This window comes from Stegostoma tigrinum, chromosome 38 (genome assembly GCF_030684315.1).
Source record: "Stegostoma tigrinum isolate sSteTig4 chromosome 38, sSteTig4.hap1, whole genome shotgun sequence".
In the NCBI taxonomy this organism is placed as follows: Eukaryota; Metazoa; Chordata; class Chondrichthyes; order Orectolobiformes; family Stegostomatidae; genus Stegostoma; species Stegostoma tigrinum.
In genome coordinates, this window is record NC_081391.1 from 9,636,855 (window position 1) to 9,653,677 (window position 16,823).

General features: G+C 44.8%; 1 protein-coding gene across 1 annotated transcript in view; it reads right to left on the reverse strand.

The window, feature by feature from the left end:
- The window catches only part of LOC125446968 (interleukin-2 receptor subunit beta-like), a 94,897-nt gene that overhangs the window by 9,842 nt on the left and 68,232 nt on the right, over positions 1–16,823 (reverse strand). The window contains exons 5-9 of the mRNA XM_059640457.1: positions 14,780–14,955; positions 9,407–9,552; positions 5,566–5,761; positions 4,305–4,407; positions 907–997 (exon numbers count right to left, since the gene is read on the reverse strand). Of these exons, the coding sequence (XP_059496440.1) occupies positions 907–997; positions 4,305–4,407; positions 5,566–5,761; positions 9,407–9,552; positions 14,780–14,955 (712 nt within the window). The remainder of the gene's footprint in view (positions 1–906; positions 998–4,304; positions 4,408–5,565; positions 5,762–9,406; positions 9,553–14,779; positions 14,956–16,823) is intronic.

The following is a 16,823-nucleotide window of genomic DNA, read 5'->3' on the forward strand; positions in this document are numbered from 1 at the left end:
GGGGCGACTTTTGCACGCAGAGGGCGGTGCGTGTATGGAATGAGCTGCCAGAGGAAGTGCTGGAGGCTGGTACAATTACAACATTTAAAAGGCATCTGGATGGGTATATGAATAGGAAGGATTCAGAGGGATATGGGCCAAATGCTGGCAAATAGGACTAGAATAATTCAGGATATCTGGTCAGCATGGATGAGTTGGACCGAAGGATTGGTTTCTGCACTGTACAGCTCTATGACCTAATGGCCCAGCCTCAATAGCTATCTGTGGTAAAGAATTCCACAGATTTACAAACATCTGAGGGTTGTGGGGGGCGGCGGACATTTCCTTCGATCTCTCTCTTAAATGCAGTCTAACTGGGATAACTTGTAGCAGTTGCCATTCAGCACGCTGCATTTAAGTGGCTGCCGTATTCTGCATCGGGACTGCTCAATGATATCTGCGGTGGTGGTTCAAAGGAGCTACATCTCAAGGAAATGGGAAGGAGACAGTCAAAGTTTGTTTCCCTGGTGGAGCTTTTCTTCCAGCAACGTATCAAATTAAACAAAATCTTGCGGCAGGATACTTGTGTCAGAAACATGGCAGTTAATCTGTGCACAGCAAGCTCCCACAAAGAATACTGTAATACTGGCTGGATAGTCTGCCCTTGGCGGTGTTCATTGAGTGCCGAATATTGAGGCAATTCACTGCCTGGAAGAGGTGGGAGAGGGAGATAACCTCATCACATTTAAAAAGAAGAGCTGGGAGCCATGAGACTGTGGACCAAGAGCAGAGTAAAGCTGGGCTGCTCTCTTCCTGTGAGCAGAGACAGGATCTAGCTGGATGTTCACTTAGGTGCTGTACATTTTCTACATTTCCCTTGGAAAACAAAAATGAAGTGACGATATTATGTCAGAAGCATTCACGTACCTGAAAATTGCCTCCGTAGGTTGCATTCAGCTCGTAAAAGAATTTGCCTGGATCTGGTATGGATAGCCAATGGAGTTTCTTCACATTGTACCTTAGGGGTAAACAAAGCTGTTTGATTAGAAAACAATGGATGGAGGGCGGCAAGGACTGAGGCTCTCAAACTGGGGTCCAGGGGGTCCCTGGAGGCTTTTCAATTATGTGAATGAGATGGCTGTGGAATTCGCGATTCAGAAACCTGCAGCATTACTCTCCCATGAGACCCAGAAGACTTCGGAGCAGAAGTAGGCCATTCAGCCCATCCTCTAACATTCAGTGAGGTCTGGTAATCCTCAGATAATTTGCCATGGGTGGCCCAGTGGTTAGCACTGCTGACTCACAGCACTAGCAACCTGGGTTCAACTCCACTCTTTGGCAACTGTCTGTGTGGAGTTTGCACATTCTCCCTGTGTCTGTGTGGGTCTGCTCCAGTTTCCTCCCACACTCCAAAGATGAGCCGGCTACGCTTGGCCGTGCTATATTCCCCATAGTGGTTGGGGATGCGTAGATTAGGGAGAATGGGTCTCGGTGGGATGCTTTGAGGGTCAATGTGGGTTTGTTGGGCCGAAGGGCCTGTTTACACACTCCAGGGAATTTATGTTCCACCTTCCTGTCTTTTCCTCCCAAACCCTTAATTCCCCTTCCTGATTAAAAGTCTGTCTCTCTCAGCCTGGAATCACCCAGCGTCAACAGTGTGCTGTGACAATGAATGTCACAGATTCACTATCCTCTGAGATAAAAAACATTCCTCCTTGTTGCTGTCCTAACGCGGTGACTCCTTACTCTGTGATTACGTCTTCTGGTTCTAGATTCTCTCACAGTGCGGAGCAGCCTTTCGACATCCAACCTGTCAAGTCCCCTAAAAATCTCATACATTTCATATAAATTGTACCTAACCCTCACCCTCTCATTCTCCGAAACCACTCCATCTCCACTTATAACAAAATCCTTCCATACCCATAGGCAACCAAGTGAATCTTCTCTGGACTCCAGAGCCAATAGATGGTGGAGCTGGAAAAGCACATCAGACAGCATCCAAGGAGCAGGAAAGTCAAAGTTTTGGGATGAAACCCTTTGTCAGGGCCGAAATGTTTTCTGCCTGAAACGTTGGCTTTCCTGCTCCTCGGATGCTGTCTGACCTGCTGTGGTTTTCCAGTTCCACATCTATAGACCCTGGCATCTGGCATCTGCAGTCCATTCCATCTCTTCCTTCGGACTCCCTCTAACGCCAATGTACCTTCCCTTAGGAAAGAGAGACCACACTGTTCCAGCTCTGGTCTGACCAGAGCCATGTACAGTTTTAGCAAGGACTCTCCTATTTGGATGCTCCATTCCCTTTGAAATAAGGGCAACATTCCATTTACCTCTCCCATTGCCCAGTGAACTTGGCTCCTAGTGTTTGTGTGATTCATACACTAGAATCCTGACCACCATAGGCACTTAGTTGGCAGAGTTAGCTCAAAGTAGACAGCAGGACAGCAATATTCCTGAATCAACAAGCAGCAGAGCAGGGATAGAAAATCCTCAACCGATCAGCCACCACCCTGGCCATAGGTACACAGACGGTAGAAGGTTACCCATGAAGGGCTGCCAACAGGAGCCATTGTGCCCACTGCCAATTTCGGGACAAGGACAGAGGGTCATGTGGCAATGGGTTCGATGTCACTGAACTGGTTTTGGGTTACTTTTCAGCTGAAGGGTAGATCAAAGTTTTCACATCGTTAATCGACTATTGGCTTCATTGGATAGCCATTCGGCCTAATGTTAAAGCCAAGAACAGAACAGGCAGGAACTTTAAGCCAGAAATCTGAAAGTGTGGGACATTTATGGGTGCCATCATTTTGACGAGTCTCAGTGTTTACGAGCCCATTTGAAAAGGGGTTCCTTCAATCTAAAAGATTCGCCCTGGGAGAAGGGCAACAGTCAGGGAAAAGGCAGAAAGAGGTGAAAGTGAGGCAGAGAGGTTAAACGTATCGAGACAGAGAGAGATAGAGAGAGAAAAGACAGGGGTTTAAAAAGATTTTGTACTTATATAGCACCTTTCATGATGACTGGGTGTCTCTTTACAGCAAATAAAAATGTTTTGTTGCAAAGGCAGTTAATTTGTGCACAGCAAGCTCCCGCTAACAGCAATGTGACGATGGTTAGAAAATTGGTTTCTGGTGACGTTAATTTTGAGTTCAGGAAATTGTCCCGGATAGTAGGGATAACTCCCCTATTCTTTGGAACAGTGCCATCAGATTTATTAGAGGAAGTGGCATTGGTTTAGCATGTTACATCTGGAATGTAACATCCATGCAGCAGTCCCTTAGTGCCATATGTAGCGCCACATTTTTCCCTGCTGTGGGATTTGAAGGCCCAACCTCCTGACTGAGAAGGCACTGGTGTCGCGGCAGAGATAAAACACAGACCTGGAGGAATACAGCAGGCCAGGCAGCATCAGGGCAGCAGGAAAGTTAACGTTTCATGTCCCCCAGCTCCACACTGTGTGTTACCTCTGACTCACACATCTACAGTTCTTACTATCTCCAAGTGAGTGATGGCAGACACTCGAAAGAAAGAGGAAGAGACAGAGAGAGAGAGAGATTCAAGGACGAGAGGAAAAGAATGAAGGAGATGGAAGGAAAGAAACAGAACAAAGAAAGAGAGCTGCTTTGTTAAAGAAAAGTTAGGGAAATGCAAAAACATTTCAGCACATGTAGAGGCTATGGTGAGATTCTGTGATTATTATCCTATAAGCCAAATGAGACCACAATGACAGCTTGACTGAAAACAATAAAAAATGCTGGAAATCACAGTGGGTCAGGCAGCATCTGTGAATAGAGAGCAAGCCAACGATTCGAGTCTCGATGACTCCTCATCAGAGCTTGGCCATTGTTGGCCACCCAACCTGCACATCTCTGGGCACTACGGGCAATTTCCCACGGCCAATCCACTCTATTCTGCAGACCTTTGGACTGTGGGAGGAAACCGGAGTAGCTGGAGGAAACTGACACAGACTGGGGGAGAATGTGCAAACTCCGTACAGATAGTCCGAGGATGGAATCAAACCCAGGTCCCTGCCGCTGTGAGGCAGCAGTGTTGACTATAAGATGAGTTTAGGATGGTAAGAAACACATAAGTTTTGGCATAAAGATTAATTCTCCTCCCTTGTTGATTAGTTGCTGGTCAAGAGAGTTGGGCTACCAATCTGTGAGGAGAGTTTGCCCTGCTCGTTACTTCTAACGATGTTCAAAATAAGTGATGGATGGCGGTATTTACGATGGAGAGGCTGCTGCTGAAGAGATAAACTGCTCCTGAGTAGCCAAAGAGTCTACAGTGCCATTATTGAATTAAGCATCAACATCTTGCACTATCTTTACCTTCTTATGGTCAGCTGTCTAAAGGTCAAGATTGCCAAAATGGCCAACACTACCAGGATTCCCGCAAACAAAAGCGACGTGATCTGGGTCACTCTGAAGATACCTGGAAAATAATTGAGAAAGGAGGTAGATAAAGGCCTGAATGTTTCTGCTGTGCCATTTACCAGTGACCTCCCAGCAAGATACTGCTCGGAATTGTTCTTATCCTCAAGACATTAGCAAAGCAAGCTTAGAACTGTCCGTAGCCTGAACATGCTCCTTCCCACATTCCCGAGGGCTGGGCCATCGGAGCGTGAGCGCCACTACATCCTGCAGGATGGCCAACAGTCTCTTCCATTCTTACAGGCCACCATCAGGGGCTTTGGCAGGGTGTAACTAGGTGACAATCGACAAGTACAGGACAGTTGGTTAGGCCACATTTGGAAAACTGTATTTAGTTCTAGTGTAACATAGTGTGGAGCTGGAGGAACACAGCAGGCCAGGCAGCATCAGAGGAGCAGGAAAGCTGATGCTTTGGGTCGGGAACCTTCTTCATTTTTTGGAAGGAGGGTCCCGTCCTGAAATGTCAGCTTCCCTGCTCCCCTGATGCTGCCTGGCCTGCTGTGTTCCTCCAGATCCACACTGTGTTATCTCTGTCTCCAGCATCTGCAGTTCTTGCTACCTTTCAGTTCTGGTCTCCCTACTATAGGAAAGATGTTTTTAAACTTGAAGGGGCTCAGAAGAGATTTACAAGGATGTTGCCAGGGCTGGAGGGTCTGAGCCATAGAGAGAGGCTGAATACTCCGGGGCTATTTTTCCTGGAGTGTCGGAAGCTGAGGGGTGACCTTACACAGTTTATAAAATCATGAGGGCATAGATAGGGTGAATAGCCAAGGTGTTTTCCCCAGGGTGGGAAAGTCCAAAACTAGAGGGAATAGGTGAGAGCGGTAAGATATACAAGGGCCCCAATGGACAACTTTTTCATACAGTGGGTGGTGCGTGTATGGAATGAGCTGCCAGAGGAAGTGGTGGAGGCTGGTACAATTACAACATTTAAAAGGCATCTGGATGGGTACATGGATAGGAAGGGTTTGGAGGGATAAGGGCCAAATGCTGGCAAATGGGCCTGGATTTTTATTGGATATCTTTGACGGTGAAAAGAAAAATGAATTGTGAAATCTCTGTTAATTATCCAGCAAGGTTTCAAACACACATCCTGCATTAGAACCTCTATGTTACAGTGTTTACGGTCACAAGAGACTCAGTAGAATCTTGTCTTTACCATCTGAGTGTGTGTGTACTGCCGATTTCCACTTGACCTCTTGACTCCATTCGCTCCACGTACTGTTGTAGTAATCTGGGTTGTTATCCAATATTTTGCTGCGGATTTGCGCTATGTACTGACGGTCGGGTTTCAGATTAGACCCATCGATCGATGCCTGTTGTTTTTGCTTCACAATGTGAAGACTCCTGGCATTCTAGAAATTGAGAGAGTATGATGGGTCACTGATTCTCCACAGGTACCTGGTGCTGAACTGTAAATGGATCTCTGTCAGTCATAAAGACTAAGGGGATATGAAAAGGTTCTCTATCTTCAATCGGTTTCACAAGGATCAGAAATTATCTGTCTTCAAAATGCAAAAATAACCAGCTCGTGTGACTTCCTTTTAAAGAGGGAGCTGGATTGTTCCTGGAGTGTTTTCACAGCTCCTGAAGCAAGCCCTTTCAGAGAGTCATAGAGTCATAGAACATGGAAACAGACCCTTCAGTCCAACCAGTCCATGCTGACCATATTCCCAAACTAAACTTATTTCACCTGCCTGCTCCTGACCCATACCCCTCCAAAACTTTCCTATTCATATACTTATCCAAATGTTTTATAAATGTAACTGTACTCACATCCACCACTTCATCTGAAAGTTCATTCCACAAATGAACAACCCTTTGTGTAAAAAAGTTGTCCCTCCTGTCTTTTTTTAAATCTCTCTCCTCTCACCTTAAAAATGTACCCCCAGGCTTGAAATCCCCACATTCTATGGAAGAGACAACTACCATTAACTGTATCTATACCACTCATGATCTTATAACTTCTATAAGATGACCTCTCATTCTCCTAAGGTTCCCGTGAAAAACAGTCCCAGTCTATCCAAGATACCAAGGTGGATTGGGTCCAGACCTGAAACATTAGCTTTCCTGCTCCTCTGATGCTGTTTGGCCTGCTGTGCCCATCCAGCTTCACACCGTGTTATCTCAGATTCTCTAGCATCGGCAGTTCCTACCATCTCTCTCTCTCCCAGCCTATCCAGCCTTTCCATATAAAGCTCAAACCTTCCATACCTGGCAAATCTCCTCTGAGCCCTCTCTGGCTTAATAATAATTTCCTTCCTAAGACCAGGCAAACCAGAACTGGGCACAGTATTCCAGAAGAGGCCTCACCAGTGTCTTGTACAACCTCAACATAATGTTCCAACTCCTATACTCAAAGGACTGAGCAATGAAGGCAAGCCTGCTAAACACCTTTTGTTGGGATCCTTGCAGTTTGTTATCTACAATGGATGTGAACATACAGGGTTTAATTAGTAAGCCTGCAGATGACATGAAAATCGAAGCGTTGTAGACTATGAGGAGGATGGTCTCAGACTATAGTCTGATATTGACCAGCTGGTAACTTGGGCAGACCAATAGCAGATAGAATTTAACCCCAGTAAGTATGAGGTGATGCATTTTGGAAGGTCTATACACAATGAATGGTAGATTCCTAGAGTGTCCTGAATAACAAAGGGGCCTCGGTTTGCTAGCCCATAGATCCCTGAAGATGTTAGCACAGATGGACAGGGTGATGAAGAAGACACACAGGATGCTTGCCTTCATTAGCCGGGGCATTGAATACAACAGCAAGGAAGTCTTGTTACGACATTATAAAGTGTTGGTTGGGCCACAGATGGAATACTCTGTGCAGGTCTGGTGACCATACTATGGGAAGGAGGTGATTGCACTGGATGAGCTACAGAGAAGATTCATCACGATGTTGCCTGGGATGGAAATTCTCAGTTTTGAGGAGACTCTCAATATGCTGATTCTGTTTTCTTTAGAGCAGAGGAGGCTGAAGGGGGAGTCTGATTGAAGGATGAAAAATTATGAGAGGTTTTGACAGAGATTTAGGAAGCCTTGAAATGCAAGGCCATAGGAGACTACGGACCAAGTGTAGGTAAATGGGACACTGTAGTTTGATGTGTGTTGGATCGCATAGACTAGATTGGTTGAAGGGCTGTGTGACTCTATGACTCTATAATTCACCCTTGTTCCAGATGAGCAGCCGCTCCATTGTCTTGCGGGTATCATAGGAGCAGAGGAAATAGGATCCATTAGGCCCATCAACGCCGATCCCACCCTACAACTGGATTTTAGTTGATCCTCTACCTCAATACCATTTTCCTGCACTAGCTCCATATCACACAACCTCTTTGAAATTTATCAATCTCTGTTTGGAATTCTTCGTTTTGTTCATTCATGAGATGCATTTATTGCCCATTCCCAATTACCCAGCAAGCAGTTAAGAGTAAGCCACATTGTTGTGGGTCTGGAGTCATGTGTAGGCTGGAACAAGTTCGGACAGAAAGGAAGGCAACCTGCCCTCTATCTGTGGCCCCCAACTCCCTCCCAAATGCAACTAAACGAATATTTCTCCTACCTTAACTCACACCCCGCTGTGCCCTGAACACACACACTCACATTCACATACAAAAACACACACACACACACACTCTCTCACACACACACGTACACACACACTCACATTCACATACACACACACACACACACACACACACACACACACACAGAGACACACATGCACACTCACATTCACATACACACACACACACACGCACACACAGACACACACACACTCATATTCACATACAAACACACACACGCACACACAGACACACACACACACACACACTCACATTCACATACAAACACACACACACACACACACACAGACTCACACACTCACATTCACACACAGAGAAACTCACAGACACACATACACACACACTCACATTCACATACAAACACACACACACACACAGACGCACACACACACTCACATTCACATACAAACACACACACACACATTCACATACAGAGAAACTCACAGACACACACACACACACACACACCCTCACATTCACATACAAACTCACACACACACACACTCACATTCACATACAGAGAGACTCACAGACACACATACACACACACTCACATTCACATACAGAGAGACTCACAAACACTCATACACACACACTCACATTCACATACAGAGAGACTCACAGACACACATACACACACACTCACATTCACATACACACACACACACACACACACACACACACACACACACACACACACACACACACACAATTGCCCTTCTCTCACCTCAAGCTTCTCCACAATGGAGGCTGGGAGAGAAGGAAAACACAGCTGAAAGGAAACCTGCTGCTGACCCTCACTTTTGTGGGATTCCCAAACATAGGGCAGGCCCAGAGTATATGCCAGTGCTGTATGGAAGGCCTGTGTCATTCAAACCCAACACCGTAGTTTGGCCCTGCTCCCTTCCTACTCCCCTGGAGATAAGGACCTGGGGCCTGGACTGTCTCTCTCTGGCCCTGCTTCTTGACTGGGATGGCAAAGAAAGGCTTTATTAGCTAACTCTGCTGCCTGGTAGTAAGTAAGGCATTTCGTCCTCCTCCCCTCACTCTATGTCCATAGTCCTGAAAGGTTATATACTTCAAATGCCTGTCTAATTTCCTTTTGAAATCCTCAATCATCTCTTCCTCCACCATATGTAAGTTAGTTCATTACCACTTGACATGCGCAAACATTTCTTCCTTCCATGCTCCTGCATCGCTTTGCCAAGATCTGAAATCTGATTTCCCATGTCTTTATACTATCTGCTAATCAGAACTGGATTTTTTTGACTACTTTATCCAAACCTGTCATAATCTCATCCACCACTATCTAATCTTCCCTCAATCTATGTGTCTCTGACTACTGTGACCCAACAAAACCTTGTTGAAACATTGATCCATGACTATCAGAGATATGAAGCTACGTACTGTCCACTGTTCATCTTCAGTTTTGTATCGCAATTCAATTTGCAGTTTATCACTGAATTGCATTTCATAGTATATCATCCAGCTGAAATCGGTCTGAGTCTGGGAATTATTGGTGACTGTTAGGTTGAATGGTGGTTTCATCTTAACTGCAAGGAAGAAGAGAAAAACATCAGATGTCAGTAGTTTTTAAGCTGTTGTTGTAAAATGTTTTCACTTCAAGAATAAAACAAAGACTGAAGCAGCAAAAGTTCAGTTTTGTTGCTTCTGAGATCCCTGTAGGAATTAATCTTTGCAATTTAAGCCAAATCACTGATCGAGAGACATGACATTGACAGGCTTACTGTCCTCACAATTTGGGATTAAGCCAACATGGGATGGCACGGTGGCTTGGTGGTTAGCTCTGCTGCAACACAACGCCAGGGACCTGGGTTTGATTCCACTGTCTGTGTGGAGTTTGCACATTCTCCCCGTGACAGTGTGGGTTTTCTCCGGGTGCTCTAGGTCCCACCCAAAGGTGGGCAAGTTAGGTGCATTGGCCATGCCAAATTGCCCTGTAGAAGCTAGGGTGGTTTATCCATGGGGAGTGTCGGATGGTCTTTGGAGGAGCAGTGTGTACTTGATGGGCTGAATGGCCTGCTTCCCCATTGCAGGGGATTCAGTAATGCTGTAACAAATTCAATCATAAAGTTTTCAAGAATGGATGGTACTTTTCAATCTTATACAGAGATTTGAGATCTCAAATAAAGGCAACAATTTATATCTTATAATTTATGCAGCACCTTTTATTGTAATGAAAATTTTCAAGACATTTTGCAGGATCGTTATAAAAATACAGTGACACTGAGCGTAAAGGGCCGATGTGATCAGATGACCAGACACAAGGCTAAAGAGGAAGATTTTCAAGAAGTGCCTTAGAGGAGGAAAGCAAGATGGGGGGCTGGAGAGGAGTATCATTTTATCTAAATGTTAAGAAGTTGCACAGCTCTGAGATGCAGAGAGATCTAGGCGTCCCAAGTATGAATCGCAGAACATGATTATCCAGCAACAACAAGTAAATAGGAAAGCTATTTTTGTTATTCAGTTATGGCACATTGACATTGCTGGCTGGGCCCAGCATTTCTTGTCCGTCCCTAGTTTTACCCCTTGAGAAGGTGGTGGTGAGCTGCCTTCTCAAACCGCTGCAGTTCACCTGCTGTGGGTTGACCCACAATGACATTATTCCAGGATTTTGTCTCAGTGACAGTGAGAGAACAGAAAAAGTATTTCCAAGTCAGGATGGCTCGGAGGGAAACTTACAGGGGGTGGTGTTCCCTTGTAGCTGCTGCCCTTGTCCTTTTAGGTGGAAGTGGTCATGGGTTTGGAAGGTGCTGTCTGAGGTTCTTTGGTGAATTTCTGCAGTGCATCTTGTAGATGGTACACACTGCTGCTCTTGGAGCTGACAATACTGACCTCTAGCAACCATAACCATCTTCCTACATGCCAGGTATGACTCCAAAACTCCAGTGATGCCCAATGATTGCAGCTTTGCTCCTTAAAGCCACACTTGATCGAATGTAGCCTTGATACCAAGGGCTGTCATGCTCACCTCGCCTCTTGGAATTCAGCTCTTTTGTTCATGTGTGAACCAGGGCTGGCAGAACCTAAACTGGGCATTGCTGAGCAGGTTATTGCTGAGCAGGTGCTGCTTGATAGGGCTGTCACTGACACCTTCCATCACTTTACTGAGGATCGAGAGGAGACTGATGGGGCAGTAATTGGCCAGGTTGGATTTGTCCTGCTTTTTGTGTGCAGGACATACTTGGGCAATTTTCCACATTGCCGGGTAGATACCATGCTGTAACTGTACTGGAACAGATTGGCTAGGGGGAGCGGCATGTTCTGGAGCACAAGTCTTCAATAATATTGCCAAAATGTTGTCAGGGTCCGTGGTCTTTGCAGTTTCCAGTGTCCAAGAACATTTCTTGAGATCAGGTGGGATGAATCGAATTGGCTGAAGACTGGTATCTGTAACACTGGGGACCACTGGAAGAAGCCGAGATGGATTCTCCACTCGGCACTTCTGGCTGAGGATTGCTGCGAAAGCTTCAGCCCTGATGTACTGGGCTCCTCCATCATTGATGGTGGGGATATTTGTGGAGACTCCTCCTCCAGTGAGATGTTTAATTGTCCACCACCGTTCACGACTGGATGTGGCAGGACTACAGAGTTTAGATCTGATCCGTTGGTATGGGATCGCTTAACTCTGCCTACCACTTGCTGCTTTCACTGTTTGGTGTGCAAGTAGTCCTGTTTGGTGGCTTCACCAGGTTGACACCGCATCTTCAGTTATGCATGGTGCTGCTCCTGGCATGCCCTCCTGCACTGTCCATTGAACCAAGGTTGATGCCCTGGCTTGATGGTAATGGTTGATTGAGAGTAGGAGGTCATTTTACCAAAACATATCCATTCCTGAGTGGTCTTGATCCAGTCAGTAGATGTGGAGATGTTTCCTGCCATGGGAGAATCTAGAACTGGGTGTTCTGGAGCTGGGAGTTTCTAGCCCAGAAGTAGGGAAGTTTAGCACTATGTTACAAGACATCACCCAGCTACTCTACATAATCCTTAATGTCTGAAAGCTCTGGTCAAAATGCCCTGCAATCTTCAAATGCAAGTGAAAGAAACTTGACATTGTGTAGCCTCTATCTATAATTTAATCATTGGAGTCCAGTATTTTTCAAGTAAAGCTACATGCTGCCCCTCTAATCTAACCTTCCAAAGTGCTAGAGAAATTCACCCTCAGTTAGAGATAGTTGACCCAACACAGTACGTGTAACAGACTGAAATACTGCCGTACATTGACATAAATCTGTAAAATTCCCACAATTGTGGAAGCAGGCCATTTGGCCCATCAAGTCCACATTGACCCCTCCAACGAACATTGCACCCAGGCCCATCCCTTTACCCTGCATTTCCCACTTAGCTTGCACATCCCTGGACACTATGGGGCAATTTCCCATGGCCAATCCACCTGATGTGCACATCTTTAGGCTGTGGGAAGTAACCAGAACACCCCAAAGAAACCCGCACAGACATGGGGAGAATGTGCAAACTCCACACAGACAGTGACTCAAGGGTGGAATCAAACCCGGGTTCCTGGCACTGTGAGGCAGCAGTGCTAACCACTGAGCCACTGTGGCGCCCTAAGATAGTGAAAGGGCATTAAAAAGTCAAATAGATTTTGTTTTTCTCTTCACACTGTTACATTGAATTTAAAACCAAGGAAATGGTGTTTGATTTGTACTTCATGGTGGTTGAGCCACAGTTAGAGCATTGCATGCCATTCTGAAAATGTGGGGCTTTTTCTTGCTGGAACAGAAAGGTTAAGAAATTATAATAAGTCTCTCATAATTCAGAACAGTTTTGTGTTGGTGCCAAATCTTTTCCATCAGTTGGTGCATTGGGCATGAGGGGTTTAGTCACAGTAAAAGAAAAGCAAAGGTCTAACTTAAAAGATTCAAATAACTGCAGAGAGTTATAGAGTCATACTGCATAGAAGCAGACTCTTCAGTTCAACTCTTTTGTGCCAACCAGATATCCCAATTCGGCCTAGCCCCATTTGACAGCATTTGGCCCATGCCCTTCCAAACCCTTCCTGTTCACATACCCGTCCAGATGCCTTTTAAATATTGTAATAGTACCGGCCTCCAATAATTCCTCTTGCAGCTTATTTCACACACACCACCCTCTGTGTGAAAAAGTTACCCTTCAAGCCCTGTTTAAATGTTTCTCCTCTCACCTCTACCCTTTAGTTTCTTGCTACTCTGGGGAAAAGACCTAACCTATCACCCTATCCATGCCCCTCATGATTTTATAAACTTCTATAAGGTCACCCCTCAGCCTCCAACACTCCATGGACTAAAACCCCACCTTATTCAGCCTCTCCCTATCACGTGTATTATAAAAGTTTAGTAGGCATGAGCAATAAGTAACTAGGAAGGTGGATTGGAATGTTGGCCTTTACTGCAGATGGGAAGATAAAGGCAGATGGAAAATAAGAGTGGGAATGTCTTGCTGAAGGTGTGCTGGACATTGGTTGGACTGCCCTGAAAGAACTGTATGCAATTTAAGCTTCTTTATTTAGTTGGTGAGGGGTACTTGAGTTGGTGGTGGTCAAGAGATTCATTTGGCTAATTCCTGGGATGAAGGGTTTGCCTTGTGAGACAAGGTTGAGCAAGTTGGCCCAATAATCATTGGGCTTTCAAAGAATGAGAGGTGGTCTTATTAAAACATATGACATTCCAGAGGTCCTGAACAGACTAGATGCCAAGTGGGTGGAACCAGGGGTGGAGAGCTCAGTTTCAAAATAAGGAAATTCCTTTTCCTCCATGGGGCCATTAATCTTTGAAGTTCCCACTCTAAAGTTGGGCTTTTAAGTCTATTCAAGGCTGAGTTAGGTATTTTACGATTGACAAGGAAGCCTTTGAGTGGCAAGGTGAAGTTCAAGCACCATATACATCAGCCATGATCTTACTCAATGGTAGAGCAGACTCAATAGGCCGAATAGCCTCTTTTTTAATGTTGGTGAAGTCTCTTTTGTGTGCAGCTCTGGTATAGGAAGGATATTATTATACTGGAGAGGGTTCAGAAAAGATTTGCTGAGAAGTTGCTGGGACTGGAGGGTTCGAGTTATGGAGAAAGGCTGGAAAGACTGAGGTTTTTTTCGCTGGAGGGTAGATGGTTGAGAGATGATCTTATTGAAGTTTATAAAATCATGAGGGGCATAGATAAGGTGAATGTCAAGGGTCTTTTCCTTGGGGCGAGGGAGTTCAAAACTAGGGGGCATACTTTTAAGGTGAGAGGAGAGAGATTTAAAAAGGACATGAGGTGCAACTCTTTTACACAGAGAGTGGTTCACGTGTGAAATGAAGTTCAGAAAAAGTGATGGATGAGGGTGCAATTGCAACATTTAAGAGACATTTGGATAAGTAGATGAATAGGAAATGTTTGGAGGGATTTCGGTCAAGTGCAGGCAGATGGGACTAGTTTAGTTTGGGAACATGGTCGACATGAACTGCTTGGATTGAAGGGTCTGTTTCTATGCTGTATGACTCTATAACTCTTAAACTCCCACAAACGCGTCCATCAGATATGTACTATTCAAATATATAGAACAATACATAGGGAGACAATATCCAATATACAATCCAGTAGAAAAGATCTTTTGTAGTGCATTGGCTGTGACCCTACCTCTGAGCTTAGGCACCTCGGTTCAAGTCTCACCCACTTGAAAGGTGCAAAATAATGTCTCTGAACGTATTGATTACAAAATATTTACAACCTTGTGTTTGTAACAAGAAGAGAAAGTTATTATGAAGAAATTTGAATTCCACTTACTGTTGTGCAATGGTTTGAAATTTGGAATCCAGACGACAGGAGCCTTAGCTTCAGGGCTTGGGCAGAGCAGAGTCATGTTAAAGATCTGTGCAGCAGCGAAAAACTGGAAGGTGAGATTGCAGCTTCTGCCTTGCATCTCCGATGACCTTGGGGTGCAGGTTTTTGGAAATTCAGGCCTACAAGACGCAAAACAAGGTTAGGAGTGAGTTGGTGGACGGGCCGCGCGTGGCTCGTTTTCCTGCAGCAAGTGTGATCCAAGACCATGCAATAATACTGAAGGATTCTGTGGATGACCAAACAAGGAACAAGAGTAGGCCACTCGGCCCTTCAAGCCTGCTTTCCCATTCGGTAAGATCACGGCTGATCTGATTTCAACCCTCACTCTACATTCCTGTATATCCCTGAAAACCTTTCATCCCTTTGGGAAACAAGAATCTGCCTTAAACATATTTAATTATTCATCCTCCACTGCCTTTTGAGGAAGGGAATTCCAAATGCTGTCAGGCCTGAAAGAAAAAGAATCCTCATCTCATGTTTTCAGGTGGGCCTTATTTTTAAACAGTGCGCCTCTAGTTCGGGAATTCTCCAGCATGATGGAACATTCTTTCAACATCCTACTGGTCAAGTCCCCTCAGGACCTTGTATGTTTCAATTAAATCACTTCTGACTCTTCTAAATTCCTGAGGTCTAGTCTTTTATTATAAGGTAATCCACTCATTCCAGTATTAAATAAAAAACTAAAAGAACTGCGGATGCTGTAAATCAAATCTGAGGAAAGGACACTCGCCCCCAGATGTCAACTCTGGTTTCTCTCCATAGATGCTGCCAGACCTGCTGAGCTTTTCCAGCAACTTCTGTTTATCTTCTCTGAACACAAATGCGCACAAACACACACACACACACACACACACACACACATACACATGCACACACAAACATGCACACACACAGACACGTACACACACACACAAAGATAGATACACACACGGACATACACAGTTGCTTTCGCAAAGAGCTTTAAAGCATGTGACTACATTAAAGGCACTATATAAATGCACATTGTTGGTGTTTTAATGTCGATCCTGTCCATGCTAATTTGGCAAGCCCACTGACCAGGCTTTGTACAATGTGTAAATGACGATATTTGGACTTCAGCCAAAGCTTGTGCTATGCAGGTTAAATGATCTTTAGGTTTTGAACATTTTGCTGTTTGTCAGGGGAGGAAGTGGCTTCAGTGTTTTTGAGCCACTGAATACACAAGTGAGGGTTTAAATTTATTTTTGGTCTTGTGAATTGTAAAACAGTCTAGCACCACAAGGCATCCATCTGGTGTTTTGTGTCCAAGTGAATGGAGCTCAGGTAGCGTTTTCTCATATTTACACTTGAAGGTAAGTCTGACAGGCCTCTCAAAGCTGTTTTATTCATGAGTGAGCAGTGTGTCAGTTTTAGAACCTCTCACAATTCATTCACAATGAATCATGGAATCTCAAAGCTATAGGAATAATGCTAGCAAAGAAGGAGGCCTTTTGTGCCATCATGTCGTTGCTATCTTTCTGCAACAGCAGCCGCACGTGGTCTCTCATTCCAGAAAATGGAAAATACTGCGGATGCTGGAAGTTTGAAGCAAGCACAGAGAATGCTGGAGATACTCAGCGGATCTGGCCACACCTGTGGAGAGAGAGAAAGCAGAGTTAACATTCTGAGTCTGATATGATGCCTCTTCAGAACTCTAGATGTTAACTTTCTTTCCAGAAATGCTGCCAGACCTGATGAGTTTCTCCAGTACTGGTTTCTCTCCCACGTTCTCCAGCACCTCAGCAGATATTATCTCCTCAGATAATGAACCAACCATCTCTTAAATAATAAAGAGTGAAGCTGGATGAACACAGCAGGCTATTCATCCAGCTTCACACTTTATTATCTTGGATTCTCCAGCATTTGCAGTTCCCATTATCTCTGATACAATTTTAACCATCTCTTAAATGCCCTGATTGAATTTACCATCATTGCTATGAGCCTCAGGCAAAATGTTTCTGATTCTTAC